This window comes from Stegostoma tigrinum, chromosome 3 (assembly GCF_030684315.1).
Source record: "Stegostoma tigrinum isolate sSteTig4 chromosome 3, sSteTig4.hap1, whole genome shotgun sequence".
Classification (NCBI taxonomy): Eukaryota; Metazoa; Chordata; class Chondrichthyes; order Orectolobiformes; family Stegostomatidae; genus Stegostoma; species Stegostoma tigrinum.
Window position 1 is genome coordinate 27,660,280 of NC_081356.1, and position 19,406 is coordinate 27,679,685.

General features: G+C 40.4%; 1 protein-coding gene across 2 annotated transcripts in view; it reads right to left on the reverse strand.

Annotated features, from left to right (window-relative positions):
• unc45b (unc-45 myosin chaperone B) overlaps positions 1-19,406 on the reverse strand; it is a 70,144-nt gene that overhangs the window by 10,806 nt on the left and 39,932 nt on the right. For both annotated transcript variants that reach the window (XM_059643948.1, XM_059643952.1), the window contains exons 11-15: positions 13,317-13,411; positions 9,942-10,083; positions 6,407-6,547; positions 2,729-2,856; positions 1,490-1,556 (exon numbers count right to left, since the gene is read on the reverse strand). In XM_059643948.1, coding sequence (XP_059499931.1) covers positions 1,490-1,556; positions 2,729-2,856; positions 6,407-6,547; positions 9,942-10,083; positions 13,317-13,411 — 573 coding nt within the window. The remainder of the gene's footprint in view (positions 1-1,489; positions 1,557-2,728; positions 2,857-6,406; positions 6,548-9,941; positions 10,084-13,316; positions 13,412-19,406) is intronic.

The window sequence follows — 19,406 nt, forward strand, 5'->3', positions numbered from 1 at the left end:
TAGAATCCTACATTTTAACTGTACGGTTGGAAGGCACTGAACTCTATATGCCAATACTCTCTCTTTGAAAGAACCATTTACCTAAGCCTATTTTCCAACAGCTTTTATAAATCTTTTGAATATTTTTAAAATTAATTTCAAAGTGATAAAGTGGCTTCTTTTAGTTTGATTGTTACCCTTAGTTTTCTAATACAACCTTCATAACCAAAGGCATGTATTTATGCAATTGCAGAACAGATCAATGGATATTGAGTAAGTTCACATGTTTTTCTTCACATTTTTTGAAAAAGATTCTTCTTTATGAGCTTTTCATTGTATTTTAAGTCAACAATGCTTACACCTTCTGCTATCTCATTTTGTCAGGTAGCTAATAGACTGGGAAAGTCTATTCCATAATTTTCACAAGATAATGGAATAGCTTTGAAAGAAAAATACTTTCCCTTCCCACTTGCATCAGATTAAAGAACAATCTGATTCAATAAAGTAGTGATGGGAAATAGCCCCTCTCCCAAACATAGATCACCTGATAATTAATGAATACCACATTGTGGATCAAAAGTGTTAACACAATTCTTGCATTAATTGTGAACTGAAATATTAAGGAGGAGATGGACAGAAATGGGTTGAAGGGCTGTAATAAACTGGCAGAAAAATGGAGTTGAGGCCAAGATAAGATCAGCCATGATTGTATCAAATGGCACAGCAGACTCAAAGAGCTGAATGGCCTTCTGCTGCTCCTGGTTATTATTAGGCTGTTATGTGCATTGATTATTAAAGCTAGGTTGAAAATGTATGATTAGTTGTGCTTAGCTTTGGAGCGCTAGGCCAAGACTTTAACCACATGAAATGTAATCATCAATTAATTATTGATAATTAATTATTCACCATTTCTCTAACTAATTATTCATTACCATCCCTATGCACATATGACTCAATCTGGTTACACCCAACCCCCGGTCATCACTGTGAACACATACAGCTCCCATTGTTATACCTACTCTCAATCCTCATTCTACGCAGTTTTAATCATGTTCAAAGATTTACACCACATTTAACAATGGATTCAGAAATGAGTGTTTATACTTCACAGGAAAGGTTAAAAAAGCTGGGATTACTTTTACCTCAGAAAGTAATAGTCTAATGTGTTATCAGATAAAAGTCTGTAAGATAACACACAGATTCAACGGAATGGTCATGGAGAATAGGCTTCTACTGATGGAGGAGACCAAAACTAGAATAATATCAGATAGTAACTAACAACTTCAGTAGAAATTTCTTAACCCAGAAAGTGATGGCACTATGGAAGCCATCACTACACTGAATGGTTGAGCTGAAATATTTAAGGAGAAACTGAAAAGTCATACGATGGGGAAAGGAATTGAGAACTTGCTGATAGGATGAAATAAAGGCAAGTGAGGGCCCAGGATAGAACAGTGGGTCAAACGGCCTGTTTCTCTGCTGGAAGTTTGATGCCAACTCATGTAATTACCTTTCCACCACCTTGTGCCACAACTTTGCCACGATCTCTAACATCTTCAACCAATGCAAGGAACACCCTAAAGAACCAAACTTGAATTAGATTCAGTTTAGAGAAAGGTACATTGCTGAGGTAATCTTTTAAAGTTTTTTTTTGTAAAGTGAAAATAGAATTCAGTTATATAACAATGGTAGTGCATTACACAGGATACAGTGTGGCTGGTTGCATACCTTTGAAACGCCATCAATAGTTCTGTATGCAGCGCCGTCACCTGAGTCAGGAAGTCCCAATGCAGAGATTTGAGCTAAAATCCAGTGGGCAGTACTGAGGGAGTGCTGCATTGTCAGTGGTACTGGTTCGCAGATAAGCCAAACTAAAATTCTGTCTGCACTGTCAAGTGGACGTGAATAATCCCAGGACCACTATTTTGAAGAAAAGCCTTGGATTTATCTATAGTCTCCTGGTTAATATGCATCCCTCAAAAAAATCACAAAGGAGCTTTGACATGTCCTGAGATTGTAACAGGCGCTACAAAAGTACAAGATAACAAAGTGTGGGGCTGGATGAACACAGCAGGCCAAGCAGCATCACAGGAGCACAAAAGCTGATGTTTCGGGCCTAGACCCTTCATCAGAGAGGGGGATGGGGAGAGGGAACTGGAATAAATAGGGAGAGAGGGGGAGGCGGGCCGAAGATGGAGAGAAAAGAAGATAGGTAGAGAGGAGAGTATAGGTGAGGAGGTAGGGAGGGGTAGGTCAGTCCGGGGAAGACGGACAGGTCAAGGAGGCGGGATGAGGTGGTAGGTCGGAAATGGAGGTGCGGCTTGAGGTGGGAGGAGAGGATGGGTGAGAGGAAGAACAGGTTAGGGAAGCGGAGTCAGGCTGGGCTGGTTTTGGGATCACTGCTACATAAATACAACCCTTTCTTTAATAGAATGTCCATGGGAGCTGGCAATGGAAACAGGTAACTGTAACTGGTTGTACGCTATATTGCTTCATAGTACTGATGTGCCGGCCTGGTTCAGTGATGGCACACCTAGACTCTGAGTTAAAATGCCAAGTGTTCACACCTCACTGCAGTGTGAAGGTAAATAAACCAGCCTGACGCTTCGGTGCAATACAGAGGGAGTGCTATGCAATCGGAGATTTTATCATTCAGGACATGCTTTAAATTGAGGCTCAATCCGCCTATTCAGGTTTAACTGTGTTTCCTCCCTTTAAATCTTTGGCCAAACTGAAACATACACCTTACCTAGCCATAAGCTCCTTGGTCTGGTCTGTTAGAATGGCACTGTCTGCCTTCAGCATGACAGCAAGGGCAGACACAATGCCAACTTTGATCAAACGCTTGACACGCATCATCACAAAGTCTTTTTTATCCTGTAACAACATCAGCGGTCATCAATACACATGTAAAAATTTTTTACAACTTTTTTTCTCTCCTTCAACCCATTATGAATTAGGCCCTGGTTTTCGCTATGACAGAGAGGTCTTTGTGTGGTGAAAATGCCAGAAGATATAGGGAATGCCAAACTTACAAACACAGCTTTTCTCATATTCATGGGGGGTGGGGTTGGGAAGTCCAGGCTAACGATCAAGCCTTCACAGTTCCTGGGGGAAATGATTAACCTACTTCCATCAAGATCGCCGATTACCTCAGTGGCAGGGTTGGGGGGGTTTGTTGGTGGTGGTTCAAATCTAGCAGGCATATTTTTAAGGTGAGATGAGAAAGTTTTAAAAAGAACATGAGGGACAATGTTTTGTACACAGAGAGTGGTTTGTCTGCGGAATGACCTGCTGGACGAAGTGGTAGATGCAGGCACAGTTACAACATTTAAAAGACATTTGGATAAGCACATGAACAGGAAGGTTTAGAAGGGTATGGGCCAAATGCCAGCAAATGGGTCTAGTTTAATTTGAGGATGTGATCAACATGGATTAGTTGGACTGAAGGGTCTGTTTCCATAGCATATGATTAGGCCAGGTAAAAAGAAATCTATTGCTTTTGGATTGCCAGGGTCCTGGAGATCTGGGGTTCCTCTCTAAAAATGGTCCCACAATACTGGTTCAGGATTTTTTTTGTGAGAGGGTCAGGGATATTTGGGGTGTAGGAGGTTCATGTGTTCTTTGGGATTGTTATATGTGGAGAGGATTGAGTGTAAAAGGCCCATAAACCCTTCGGAAATGTGCAACATGACAAAATCTGTCAAGAAGTATGTAGAAGTGTCATCGATTCAATAAGTGTCAAATGTGTTTTCATGAATGAGATTGCTTTACTCCACAGAATATTAATTGCAATATGGAATTTGATATAAAATAACTATTCTCTTGTGCTTGAAAAAATACATTAATCAAAACTTTTTATCTTGCACTCAATAAGACACGTCACAGGGCTATTAATGCGAGGGAAAGAGCAATATTTAAACAGCAGATTACTGATTGGTTGTCAATGGGACTCTGATCGGTACAGCTGTTGCCATGGTGAATGTACCCATTAATGCTGACTGACAGCAGCCAGGCTTTGTTTAAATTTTAAAGACAGCTTGACTGTAAGCAGGGCATTGACGTCAGAGTAGTACATGGTTGTCACCTACTTTGTTGAGTGGATATAGGCACAGCATGATCTTTCTGTCTGTGTATTAATAAATGTACTTGCGGGCATACATCAGTGACTGATTAACCATCCTAAATTTGCTGTCAGTGTAAGCTGTCACACATGCAGAATTATTCACTAAAACTTGCCCAATTATGGAATTCCATCTAATGTTAAGCACTGTGTTATGAGTTATGGAAGTGTGAGCTGGTAAGGTATAGTACCTTGGGTGGCAAACAAATGAAGGGATATGCTAATCTGTATGATCCACAGTCTTTTGATGTGTCGTCTACTAACATGAAAACACACTGACACTGAAATTCATATACCACATTATTCATCTGTGTGATAGACAGAAATCTTTTTGGCTTGATGGCAAGATCCTGTTAGTGGCAAACACCATCTGTGTGGTTATTGCCTAGATACAACGTGAAATGGGTTAGCTTCAACATTTGTTCAAACTTTTGAGCTACCTTTCCCTTCCAGGGTAATCTGAGGTATACTGGTCACTTTTCAGTCCAAACGTTGCCTTAGGGCCCTTCTTGAGCATGTGTGATGTAAAGCTTGAAATGATCTGCTAAAGATAGCCATTATCTTGCAAGATGGTTTCGATGTGGCGTATTTTAACATCGGGTTAGCACAGTGAACTAGTATGGGTCCTATCTATGAGTTTGCTAATAAGGCCAATCTTTTAAGCACATGGAACTATAGGAATCCAAAGGTATATGCTGACCAGTGAAGATGGGATTGAGGTAGGCAAACGCAAATCCCTTGGTTGAAATTTAAACCAAGTCATTGAGGAAAGGGGATCTGATTTAACTGATTCATTTCCACATTTTGTTTCCTATAAGCAATAATACTCGTGGACATTCAATAGTAGTGTTGGTGAAGGACAGTGTACCACCAAATTAATTTTCCAACTGTGTGGTCCTCTGAAGTTTGGGAGCAGCAGCGGCTTTTAGAACTAGAAGTCAATGCTGCATACCAATCGCTAAGCACAGAACTTAGGAGTGTGCACAGCCACAAAGCTTGGAGACAATGTGGGTGAAGGGGGTATGCATGGCAGGTGGATGTAGGGAGTAAGGAGCCATTGGGATGGATAGAGGGGCGGATTGTGACAGGGGGAGAGTATGGTGTGGGGATGTGAACAGTGAGGGCTGAAGGAACGTTTCATAATTCTCACAGTTTGAAGAGAAAGGGCGCCACTTTTGAACCTGGTCCCAGGATGCCTCGAGTGGAGGTAAAGGGATTGTGAAAAAGGCATGCTTGTGTGAAAAGAATGCATGAACTCACTGGGGCTGGCGAAGTTGACAAGGAGCTGGCTCCAGCAAAACTGGTTGAGAATTACAAAACTTGGTACTAGGTATCTAAGCCAGTCTATCACATAAAACCATTACAGTATTTGTGCTGCTGTCTAATATCCCAAATTGGCATTTCATAAAGGATGCCTAATGATGTATAGCTCCAAGTGGGTTATTTATTGATATAAATGATTAAGAACAAGAGTAAAGTAATTGTTTACATACATCATTGCGAGCTTAAAATAAAATGCCTCTTTTCATAAGGCATCAATTAAAGATGTAATAGACTGATACCTTAAGAAGCATTCTGACAGAAGTTAGTTATCTCTGTGCTGGATAATTGGTGAGTTGACATGGAGAGGGAAAAGGAAAGGATGTTGAGTGGGAAATAGCAGTTTGCACTGAATTGGCGTACAGACCTTAAAGGGTCTTGGAAGTGTTTGGACACAAGTCGGATATGAGGGAACATGGGAGATACATAGATTGGCATGGAGACATAAGGGGGTGGATACAGGGGGATAGATTGGCATGGATTGGACATGAAAATTGAGGGATGTGTGTGGGAGGTAAGATTGGAAAGGATGTTTTATAATTTAATGTTTTGACTGTGTGCTCCCAAACAGTGAATGATAATCAGTGTCAAATTGTACCTGACTATAAGATCATGCAATCAAAGACAGATACGTACTAGGATTCAGAAGGTTATACTTACACCTCCAGATCAAAGCTCTCAAGTCCCAGTCTAGAGACTGGAGCAGAAAATCAAGGCTACGCTCCTAGTCCAGTACTCCAGGAGTGCTGCACTGTCAGAGATGCCATCTTTCAAATGAAATGATTAACTGAAGGCTCACTTGCCACCTCAGGTGAACTCAAAAGATCCCATGGGTCTAATATTTATCTCAAACAATATCAGTAAAAGAAAGTTTGTCCAATGCTGCTTTTGGGAATTTGCTGGGTACAAATTGGTTGTAAAGTGCTTTGTGATAGTTAAGGTCAAGAAAGGTACTATACAAGTGTAAATCTTGCTTTGTTTTACCTTTGGATGGTCTTCAGGTACATGCTGTTTTGACAACTTTGCCAACTCGACCAGCTCTGGGATTTTCTCCTTGACATCATAACTGTTTGTGCAGTTCACCAGGATCGAAGATACAGCATAAAGGATTGTCTTGTCAGCTGACTGTTGGGATGGAGGAAGAGATGAGATTAAGAAGAGATTTGATTGCGGTATTGAAAATCACAAGGGATCTGGACTCAGTAAATAGGGAGAAGCTGTTCCTCACTTGCAGAAGGTCGAGAATCAAAGATCACTGATCCAAAGTAATAAGCAAAAAAAGCAATTGCGATATGAGAGGGAAAATAATGTCTACGCAGCAAGTGATTAGAATCCAACATTCACTGCCTGAGTGTGTGGTGGGAGTTGATTCAGTTACAGTTTTAAAAGAGAATTGGATAATTACCTGAAGAGAAAATAATTGCAGAACCACAGTGAAAAAACAAGGATGTTGGACGAGAGGAATTATTTGTGTAGACAGCAGGCACAGACAAGAGGACTGAATGATCTCCTTCAGTCTTGTTGTATGATACCATGATAAAAAATAAAATGCTCTGTAAACAATTACCCCACTTAAAATTCAACAATTCATACTTTTAAGAAAATCATTACCAAAATAAGTAAGATAACACAGTGTGAAGCTGGATGAACACAGCAGGCCAAGCAGCATCAGAGGAGCAAGAAGTTGACGTCTCGGGTCGAGACCCTTCTTCAGAAAGAATCCTCTGATGCTGCTTGGCCTGCTGTGTTCATCCAGCTTCACATCTTGTTATCTCAGATTTTCCAACATCGGCAGTTCCTACTATCTCTGCACCAAAATAAGTAACTTGCTTGTGCAGGAAATCCTGTAAAAATATGAACAAACTCCATCTCATGATTTGTTCACTGGGGTCACTGATGGTTTGTTTGAATTCCATTTGAAAATTACTAACGGATAAGGTGGTAATGAAGGCGTATGGCATATTTGCCTTTGTTAGTCAAGACATTGAATAAAAAAACATTGGTAAGTCAGGCTGCAGCTGAATAAAACTTGTAGTTCGGCCACATTTGGAATACTGCATGTAGTTCTGGTCCCTACACCATAGGAAGCATGTGGAGACTTTGGTGTGCCTGTAAAAGAGATTTACCAGGATGTTGCCTGGATCAGTGTGTACTAGTGATAAGGAGATGGTGAACAAACTTGGATTGTTTTTGCTAGGGCATTAAATCAGAGCTGAGAAGGCAACCCAATTAAAATATTTTGAGTTGAGATGCATGGATAAGGTGGATAGTCGGAGTCTTTTTCCCAGCATGGAAATGTCAAATACAAAATGGCTTTTGGTTTAAGGTGAGAGGAATAAAGTTTAATGGATATGTGTGAAAAAAGTCTTTTTTTTAAAACAGTGTGGTAGTTGCCTGCAACATGCTAGTAGCAGACGTGGCAAAAGCAGGTATGATAGCAAGGTTTAAGAGGTATTTAGGCAGATGCATGAATACGCAGGGATTAGAGGCATACAGACCATGTGCAGGCAGATGATGTTCATTTAGAATGGCATCACAGTTGGCACAGATATGGTGGGCCAAAGGACGTGTGCCATACTGTTCTGTGTTCTATCACGTATTGATCTAGCCTGGACAGACCAAATTGGCAATTCAGTTGGCTTTACTCTCTTTATAATCATCTTTCAACAATGAATGTGTAAAATCCAGTTTGAGATGATAGTTTCACCAAGGATTCCTTTTCCATGCACCAGAGGGAAAACCAGGTCTGCCAACTGAATAAAAATCACAATAATTGGAGCCCGAGAATTCATCAGAAGGAAATAAAATGATAACAAGAGGACACAGATTTAAATATGCAAAAGAAGCAAATATTACATGAGAACATTTTCACATAGTGACTAGTTACGATATGGAATACACAGTGTCTGGATACGTTTTGGAGGGAGGTTGAATTGATGCTTTCAAGAGGGCACTGGCTGGAAATTCGAATAAAAACATTATGCAGACTTCAGAGAAAAAGCAGGAGAATGGCATTAAGTCATAATCTCATTTAGAGAGTTGATGCAGGCATAATGGGTCAAATATTCTTCTTTCTGTGATTCCATGCAAAAGAGAGATTTGTGACAGAAGTGAATATTTTAAACTCCATTTATTCAGTTCAATTTCATGAAGTTTTATCCAGTGACTATGATTTGCCTGCACAATTTAATAGAATCAAATCTTAACAGGGTCTCTTCTCCTTGCAACATTGAAATTGTTCCAACTGACCATTCAGGTCAATCTTTCTCTAACATTCATTTAATGCAATCTCGTAATGGCATTTGGTTGTTGCAGGGTACGTACTGTAATCAGAACTTCAAATATATACAAAACTAAAATATGCATTTAAATAGCACCTCTAGTATCATAAAACATCTCAAGTTTCTTCATAGAAGTATTATGAAGGAAAATTTTACACCAAATCACATCAGGAGATATTAGTAATTGTAGCTAAAACCTTGGACAGAGGTCACTTTTAAATAGGTTCTTAAATGAGGAAACAGCCATTTGAGGAAATTCCGGAGATGAGGGCCCACACAGCTAATACATAGCCACTAACAGTGGAATGGTTAAAATTGGGAAGCTCGAAAGTTTAAGAATAGAGGAGAACAAACATCTCCAGGTTTATGTGGTTAGAGAAAATTGGGAAGAAAATGAAAGGTGGGACTTGAGGGATTTAAAAAGAAGGATGAGAATTTTCAGATCAAAGTGTTGCTTAATTGGAAGCCTATGTAGGGTTAGTGAGCACAGGTTTGATGGGTCAACAGTATTTGATATGAGCTAGGACACAGATGGCAGAGACTAGGGAGACCTCAATTTTGGAGATGGGGAAGAAAGGAGATCAGCCAGCAGTACATTGGAATAGCCATGTCTAGAGTTAACAAAGGCATGGATGAAGGTCACAGCAGCCTACACAAGGATGGAGATTGACAAAGTTACGGAAGTGGAAATCAACAGACATTGTGATGGCAGAAATATGCATTTGGAACCTCATCTTGAAGTCACTTAAGACACAAAGGTTGTGAAAAGTGTTTAGAGATAGTAGGAACTGCAGAATTGGAGATAACAAGATGTAAAGCTGGATGAACATAGCAGGCCAAGCAGCATCAGAGCTTCCTGCTCCTCTGATAAAAAGCCTTCCTGCTCCTCTGATGCTGCTTGGCCTGCTGTATTCATCCAGCTCTACACCTTGTTATCTATGGTTGTGAAAAGTTTGTTTCAGCCCCATACAGTTGCTGGGAGAGGAATGGACTCAGCTGAGGAATACAGTTTGTGACGTGGAATGAAGCCAATAGCTTCTGTAATCACAAAAGCTGAAAAGATGATATCCTCATAATAATGTAATAGAATAAAAAGCCATAAAATATTAATTTCTGCTCTTCTCATGCAAAAAGTTAAAGTAGTAATAATACCATATTCCTCATTCATTGGTCTTTACGGCAAAGGTGGGAGTGATACAATACAATACACTGAAATGAAACTAATAGAGAGCATCTACCTTTGACAACTCAAACATTGCCTGCATTGCCGGCTCGTCCTCTACAAAATCATCTTTCACATCTGCATCCAGTGTCAGGTAAGCCATGCCTTCAATCGCCCACTTCCTCGTACGAATGTCAATATTTTGATTGCATAGCCACCTATAAATGGAATTTAATTCATTTAGAGATAAAAATATTCATTCAAAACATATCCTGACATTCAAATCAGGAACTATAAAGTCATGTGCTGATGTTAGTTGAATGATCTGCTCATGAAGTTATCCAGTTTACAGGCAGACATGAGAAACGTCAGGATGTTTTAACTTCTTAAATCAGGTTTTTTTTCCTGTGTCTCCCCAATTTAACTTGTCACTCAAGACCACGATGTTATTAGCAGTCAATTAGCACACAGCAAATTCACACAAAAGCTGATGTGATAGTAACAGAGAAATCAAGCGTGTTTTTATGGTTTTTATTGAGGGATAAATATCAGCCAGGACACTGGGGAGAACTATTTTTCAAGAAGAGTGATATGGGATCTTTTAACATCCACTTGAGAGTGCAGCTACAGACTTAGTTTTCATTTCCACAAGTAGTCTGTATCTCTCACATTACAGCATTCCCTCTATTTCACTGGGAGCATCGGCCATGATTGTCCACTCAAGTAATTTTTTTCCTTTATTCATTCATGGGATATAGCATCACTACTCAGGCCAGCATTTATTACTCATTCTATCTGCCCAGAGGACAGTTAAGAGTTAACCATACTACTGTGGGTCTGGAGTCACATGTGGGCCATTCCAGTTGAGAATGGCTGTTTCCTTTCCCAAAGGCTATAAGTGAACCAGATGAGTTCTTCCAATAATCAACAATGCTTCATGTTTGGCATCAAACTCTTTTCTGAATCTATTCAGATTCAACCATCTGCCATGGTCTCCGGAACAATACTGGGGTACGTAGATTAACAGTCTTGCCATACTGACATGAGGCCATCACCTCCTCAGTATGTCTCCCAACCTTTCAATTTAGAGGCATATATGCTACCCACAATACCATGGCTGACACACACATTGCAGATTGGATATACCAGTTTGTACATATAAAATGCAGCAAACATTTTATTAACCAGCACCTATGGGACATGGAGTGTTGATCAAGAGATCCCCATAGTCAATGCAAAAACACACACAAAGTAATAGAACTATACTCCAAATAGTATACAGATCACTGATTTCCGACATAATACTTTGCCTTAATTAAAAATTACAGCAGTGAGCGTTCTCACTTGCACCCTCAACTGACTAATCAGTCATTGCAGACCTCAGTACTTGAGGAGAAATTGATTTGAAATTGAATCATCAGTTGATATTTCAAATGGGCATTCGATTGAACAAGTATATTTACATTGAGGTAAATAAATTAAGTAACCATCATAATTGGATGGAATAGCACAGTAAATGTTACATATTTGAGGTATATAATTTTTGCCAGTTTAACAAGAGTGTTCATACATAAGGTGCCCGTCAAAACAGAGTTTGAAATACCTTTATTTATCTCACCCTCCACAGTGAAGCCAAACAATTCTTTCTGTCAAAAAATCATACAGCATAGAAACAGGCCCTTTGACCCGCCATGTCTATGCCAACCTACAAACACGAAACTATACTAATTCCATTTACCTGCACTTGGTCCATAGTGTACTGTGCCCCAGCATTTCAAGTACTCAGCCAGATGATTCTGAAATGTTGCAACAGTACCTGCCTCCAACACCCTTTCAGGCAGCATGCTCTATATATCCACCACCTTCTGTATGAAAAAAATGTTCAGGGATTTCCTCTAAACCACTTGTTGCTCACCTTAAAATTATGCCCTCTGGCCTTAGACACAGAATCCCTACAGTGTGGGAGTGGGCTGTTCAGCCCATTGAGTCCATACTGCCCCTCTGAAGAGCATCCCACTAGATTTACCTCCCTTCCCTATCCCCGTAACCCTGCATTTCCCATGGCGAATCCAGTTAGCCTGCACATTGCTGGCCACAATGTCCAATTTAGCATGGCTAGTCCTCCTAATCTTCGCATTTTTGGACAATGGGAGGAAACCAGAGCAGCTGAAGGAAACCCACAAAGACACAGGGAGAACGTGCAAACCCCACACAGAAAGTCGCCCAAGGCTGGAATTAAGCCCAGGTCCCTGGTGCTATGAGGCAGCAGTGCTAACCTCTGAGCCGCCATGTCACATCTACCAAGGAGAAGTAATTTTTATGATCTACTCTGTATATCCCTCATAATTTTGTCATACCTTAATCAGGCACAAAGTAAACAAACCCAGCTTATCCAATCTCTCCTCAGTACTGAGACTTTTCATCCTTGACAATATCCAGGTGAATCTCTTCTGTACCCTCTCCAGTACAATCATGTCCTTCCGATAGGAGTGGCAACCAGACCTGCACACAGTATTCCATCTGTGACCTAACTAACTTATTGTAAAGTTGTCACAAAACGTCCTTGCTTCCACATTCCATGTCCCAGGTAATGACGGTACGGATCCCGCATACCTTCTTCACTACCGTATCTACTTGTACTGACTCCTTCATGGATCTATGGACTTGTACACCAAGGTTCCACCAAGATTAGTTGTGGAATGTAATTTAAAAATAACCTGCATCTCCACACAAACTCATTTTACAATATCACACAAATTACATAAAATCTTCAATTTCTTATATCACCACACAAAGTTTTGTTAAAGGTTCGGTTAGTGCAATCAATAAAACCTTGATAAAATTAGTTTAAAAATGAGCAAGAGAGATACACTTTCATCAAAATATCATAGACCCATTTACAACAAAGTTCTTTCAGATCATCATCACCATGTAATCTGCAAAAGTTGGAGTTAACATAAAACAAATTTCTGATGTTCCACTGGAGAAAGGTGGAATATGCAAGACTTCTCACCAACCTATACTGACTCTTGGCCTGGCAGTACCTCAATTTTAACATTCTCTTCCTTCAGTCCAAATCCTTCCATCATCATTCCCATGCCAATCTCTCTAATTGCCTGTGGAACTACAGGTCTGCAAGATATTTACATTTCTCAAATTCTGGATTCTTGAACACATAATTTTTATCGCACTAACATTGTGCATTCAGCTGCCCAGAGCCTAATCTGTGGAATTCCCTGCCTAAACCTTCTCAATCTCTCTTCCCCAATGTCTAACACTCCCTAAAACCAACTTGTTTGACCAAGCTCATCTGTCCTAATATATCATTATGTGGCTTGTTGTTAAATTCAGTCTAATTGAGCTCCTGTGAAGCACTCTGAGCTTGTTTCCAACATCAAAGGTGCCATATGAATGCAAGTTGCTGTTGTCATACCGTACTTGTGATACTTACTTTCTGCATTGTTTTGCAAGTTTTTCAGTGGATCCCTCAGAAAACTGCCTCAGACTGTAGTCGGTACCCCCTGCTGATCCAAGCTTGCACAGACCCTATCAGGAATACACGCAAATCAGTAAATGTATTTAAATAACAACTCTTCAAACAAGTAACCTGCCAAGTCCTAAAAATTATGACCAACACTTTCATTGACAGAAAGGTGATTTTAAGAGATGAAATATATTGAGAAAATCTGCTCACTTTGCTTAGTTACCACAAGTGAATGATGTTTAAAGAGAGCTTTACATGGAAAATAAGCCAGTTAAAATATTCCTTCATTTGTGAAAATATGGGAATAAAAACCAGTAATAGTATGTGCAAATTGACATTGCTAACATTAGATTGTTAATCAGCATTGTCCATGGTGATGGTAGAATATGACCCACAAGAAGTCAGGAGAGTTAACCACCACAGTGGCTGAAGTAATCTGAAGCTGAATAAGCTGAAGGCCACAAAAAGGCAGTTACAAAGTCTTAAATAAAGCAAAGAGTTGTGGATGCTGGGGGTTTGAATTGCTGGAGAAACTTAGCAGGTCTGGCAGTATCTGTGGGAAGAAAGCAGAGATAACGCTTTGAGCCAGTTCTGATGAAGACTCACTGGACTCAAAACGTCAACTCTCCTTTCTTCCCACATATGCTGCCAAACCTGCTGAGTTTTGCTAGCAATTTCTGTTTCAGTTACCTGTTACCCAGTGCTTAAGTCAATGTTCATTACAAAATTGTCCATTTATGAATGTAGAATGCTACAACTGCCTGGCTGTCAACTTGAGAATTTTGGAAAAGGTACCTGGAGAGTATACCGTTGGACAGAAATGGTAGTTAACACAAATTATTGTGGAACTGCAGCAAGCCAGTTGAGATCCATACAATTCAGAAGCACAAGGATGTCCAAAGAAAATTCAGAGGGCATCGTTGTCCAAGGAGCCCCAGCAGATGTGAAGGTTGACTCAGAGGCACCAGTCAGACAATTGAGTTGCTGCACCGCCAAAAGTCGAGGCAGCATCAGTTGGAGAAATCACGCATAGAATTAAGAAGTTATGGAGGAGAGAAAATCCCCATAATGGGAAGGGTGACTGTTCCAGTCAGCAACAAGGAACAATGGCAAAATTACCCATTATCACCAAAAGCTCAACCTTGGTCAGAAGGAATTAGTTAATAATACGGAAATAAAACAACTACAAGAATTTTCACACAGAAACTAAATTCATGAAACAGGACCACATATTCTTCAGTGTTTAGTGAAACTGGCCACCCAATTCAAGGATATTAGGTCCGCATACATGCCAAGAAGAATGCCAGACCAGTTTACAGTAACTTTGTCCAGTACCATAAGCTATAAGAGAGAAGATACAACAAGGGCTGGAAGACTAGAGTTGGAAGACATTATTGCAGAAGTTGAACAGAGTAGGTGGACTACTCCCAAAATGATCACAACAAAGATAAATGAAATTGTAAGATTAAATGGGGATTATAAATCAGGGACCAGAATCTATTCCATTTGATAATTGGTCAAAAGTTGAGAGTTTGCTCATGTTTTGTACAAAGATTGGACTTCTTTTCAAAACTAGGTTTGACATACACAAATTTGAATGAGGTAATGAGTCAAAGTCTCATTTGACTATTAGTAACTAGGTGGATGGATTTTAAAGTGGTGGTTTGTTAGCCTGTGGAATTTTTCAGGGAATAATGAAGCAAATTTTGTAAGAAATTCAGTGAGTGGTATGTTAGTTGGACGATATTCTCATTTCAGCTCCAAATAGGCAGATCCACGATGACAACCTGAAGAAGGTGCTCCAGTGTTTGGAATTGAATGTCAGCAAAAGCAGTCAAATGTGAAATGGTTAAATTCTGGAGAGTATTTGGGTCATAGTGCAGTCAAATATAACTTACTTTTGACCCAAAGCAAAGTTCAATCAATAAGAAATGTGCTACACCTTCAGAATATTTCTGTGCTCAGACTTTTTTTTGGGTCCAGTGAATGGCTATGATTAGATTAGATTCCCTACGGTGTGGGAACAGGCCCTTTGGCCCAGCAAGTCCACACCGCCCCTTGAAGCATCCCACCCAGACCCACCCCCCTATAACCCACACACCCCTGAACACTACGGGCAATTTAGCATGGCCGATTCACCTTGCCTGCACATCTTTGAACTGTGGGAGGAAACCGGAGCACCCGGAGGAAACCCACACTGACACAGGGAGAATGTGCAAGCTCCACACAGACAGTTGCCCCAGGTTGGAATGGAACCCGGGTCCCTGGTGCTGTGAGGCTGCAGTGCTAACCACTGAGCCACCATGCCGCCCTAAATTATGGTAAATTCATATCAAACTTGGTGACCTAATCACATCGGTGAACTGAACTCTTGGTTTTGGCAAAGGAGTGTGACAAAACATTAAAGTTGTATGAGAGTAAATTGAAAGATGATACAATTCCTGCCAATTACAGAATATCAAGAAGGATTAAGCTTTGATGCCTCTCTGAACTGAATCAATGCTGTGATATCCCACACATTGAATAATGGCGAAGAGGAACCAATTCCATTTGCCTCAGGTACATGCAGTGTCAGTGAGTAAATTTACGCTCAAATAGAATGAAACATTGTCTTTGATTTTCAGAATGCAAAGCGTTCTGATTACTTCTATAATTATTGATCCACCATCAAAATCAATCATAGCAATTAATAGTTATTTGGATCAAAAAGCTCTAATACCCAGTTTGGCTATAGCCTGAAGACAGAGATGGGTTTTCTTCTGTTTATTACTATAACAATAAGTAAAAACGAAAATTGCGTGGTCCTAATAGACCATGGGGCTGATCTCTCATCAGAGAGAGAGAGACAACTGGTTGTGGTTTAACTTGTGAGTCACAGATAGGTAGATAAACAGATATACAGGCAGAGACCACAAAATCTTTCCAGGCAGAGAGAGACATGGGCATTGGTGACAAAGTTGGGAGAATCACGCAAGATTGGCAGTAAGGAGCTTCCCAACCTCGAAAGCAAAACAGCCCATTTTGCAGCCAAGTGTTGAACAGTGAGAGAAGATACTCACCGGTGAGCAGCACAATGCCTATTTTTATCCATTGTCGTTCTTATCAGTACATTATCACACCTCATTAATATGCAGTTTCCAATTCTCCCAGCCACCAGATAGAAACTAGGCGGCGACAAGTTCCAAAATTAAATTCAATGCAATAACCTTGTTTCTCCAGCTCACCTTTAGACCTCCAACAGTCACTAGCATCTCAGGGCATGCTCCATGAACAATGACTGTATAAACACTCTACCCATTGCCCCACTCCACTCCTGCCTCCCCCATATGGGTGAGGGGCACATATCATGTGGTGAGTTTGGGGAGACTGTGACAACTTGCTTATGAAGTGCAATCTTCATTGAAACTTCCATAAATATCCCCATCCTCAATGATGGAAGAGCCCAGCACATCAGTGCATGAGATGAGACTGAAGCAACCACAGAAATCTTCTGTTAGAAGTGCCGAGTGAATGCTCCATCTTGGCTTCCTACAGTGGCCCCCAGCATCACAGATGGAAGTCTCCAGGCAATTCATTCACTTCATATTATATTAAGAAAGTGAAGCATTGGATACTACAAAGGCTATTGGCCCTGACAACATGAAGGCATGGCTCAAGAACTTGCGCTCCCCTAGGCAAGCTGTTCCAGCTCAGCAACAACACTTATCTACCCAACAATGGAAAATTGCCCAGGTATGTCCTGTACACAAAAAGCAGAAAAATCCAACTTGGCCAATTACTGCCCCATCAGCCCACTCTCGATCGAGAGTAAAGTGATGAAAGGTGTCATCAACAGTGCTATCAAGCAGCGCCTGCTCAGCAATAACCTGGTCAGTGACGCCCAGTTTGGGTTCTGCTGGGGCCACTCAGCTCCTGACCTCTTTACAGTCTTGGGTCAAACCTAGACAAAAGTATTGATTTCCAAAGCTGAGGTGCAAATAGATAGCCCTTGACATTAAGGCTGCTTTGTACCATGTGTGGCATTAAGAAGCCCAGCAAAACTGGAATCAATGTGAATTTGGGGCAAAATCTCTACTGATTGGAGTCATACCTGGCACAATTGAAGATGGTTGTAGTTGTTGGGCATCAGTTATTTTAGCACCAGCATATAATACGGGAGTTCTGCAGGGTAGAGTCCTTGGCAAAAACATTTGTAGATACTTCATCAATGATCTTCCTTCCATCATAAGCTCAGAAATGGGGATGTTTGCTAATGATAACCCAATATTGAGCACCATTTGTGAGACTTCAGACACTGAAGCAGCCCACGTTCAAAGACAAGGTCTGGTCAATATCCAGACTTAGCCGAACAGTAGCAAGCAACATTCACCAGTAACAAGTGCCAGGCACTGACCATTTACAATTAGAGACAATCTAGCCACCGGCCCTTGACATTCAGTGTTAGCACCACTGAACCCCCTGCTATCAACATTATAGGACTTATCATTGACTAAAAATCCAACTGGACTCGTAAATTAACAGAGTGGCTATGGAAGCAGAGGTTCGGAATACTGTGGTGAGTAACTTACCTCCTGACTCTCCAGAGCCTAACCACCATCTACAAGGCACAAGTCGGGAGTGTGATGGAATACTCCCCACTCAAAAAACTTGATGCTTGCCAGGATAAAGCAACCTGCTTGATTTGCACCACTTGCACAAGCTTCCATTCCATTCACTACAGATACTCATTAGCTGTAGTGTGTACCTCCCACAAGATGCTCTGCAGAAATTCACCAAAGCTCCTAGACAGCACCTTCCAAACCAACAAACAAAGCACCTCCCAAACTCACGTCCATCTAGAAGGACAAGGTCATATGGGAATACAACCATATGCAAGTTCTCCTCCAAGCAAGTCACCATCCTGCCATGTAAAGCATTAGAAGTTTTTGCATGGTTTGATTGCTGCCCAGAAGAATTTTGTCTGACAATTGATATCAGTTTTCTTCAAATGAGTTTTCAAATTTTAGTGAGAATGACAGGGTAAAATGCATTAGTGTTCTACCTTATCATCCTGCTTCAAATGGAGCAGCAGCACACACAGTACATGTTGTCAACATCCTCTTGTTCAACAACTGTGAGTTAGAAACTAGAAGAATTGACAGATTTCATTGAATCACAAACTGGTGATATTTTTGTTTATTTATTGTACCACAATCTCCAACAGGTAGAAAGCCAGCTGAATTGTTTCTTAGAAAACAGCCTTGAACAAGGATTTCATTGCTGAAGTTCAGACAGTGGAATAAAAACAATTGAAGGAGAAAGAGAGTCATGAACGGAGTTGAGTGAAGAGAAAGAGCATCTGAAGTTGAAGCAGAAGGTAAAAGAATGTCTTCGTAGGTGGATCCCACAGAGAGTTGTACAAATGTCTGGTTTTTGCAAAGACTTGGCCAAAATGTTTGATAGTGGAAAGGTTAGCCTTAACTTGCAGGTCATGTTTTATCTTCAGAAGTTCATGGAAAGGAAGGGAGTTGGGAAGAATAAAATGGAACTGATGAATTGGATAATTAGAATATAAGGAGGGTACAAATTGTTACTCCAACAAAAGTTAGAAACCAGTTTAGATCTGAGTCAGTGCCAGACACACATGTTTGATTAAGGGGAAATTCAATTGAAGGTTGACAGAGAAAACTTCCCCTCAATATCAGGCTAAGACAGGTCAAGGTCCTTCCTCATGTTCTACAGGTTTGAGTCAGGAAAGACGGCAACCTCTTAGGAATTGAAAACCTGTGGTTGGGTTAGACTCGTAAATAAATGGAAAACAAGAGATGTGATAATTGAATGGAATTTTGGACATAATGTAATATATTTAATAAGGAGCAAAGAGTGTAATAGCATCTTGTGGCCATTTGTTTATGTGTACCTACTCAAATAAACAAGTTTAGTTTGGGGTCATTTTCCATGTGTTGCACATTGTTGTGGTCTGCCCTATAATATCTCATAAGGTTGGGCATTCTTACTTAAAAGAGAAAAATCAATAATGGCCTGATAGAGATCACTAAAATTATAAAGTGGTTTTCT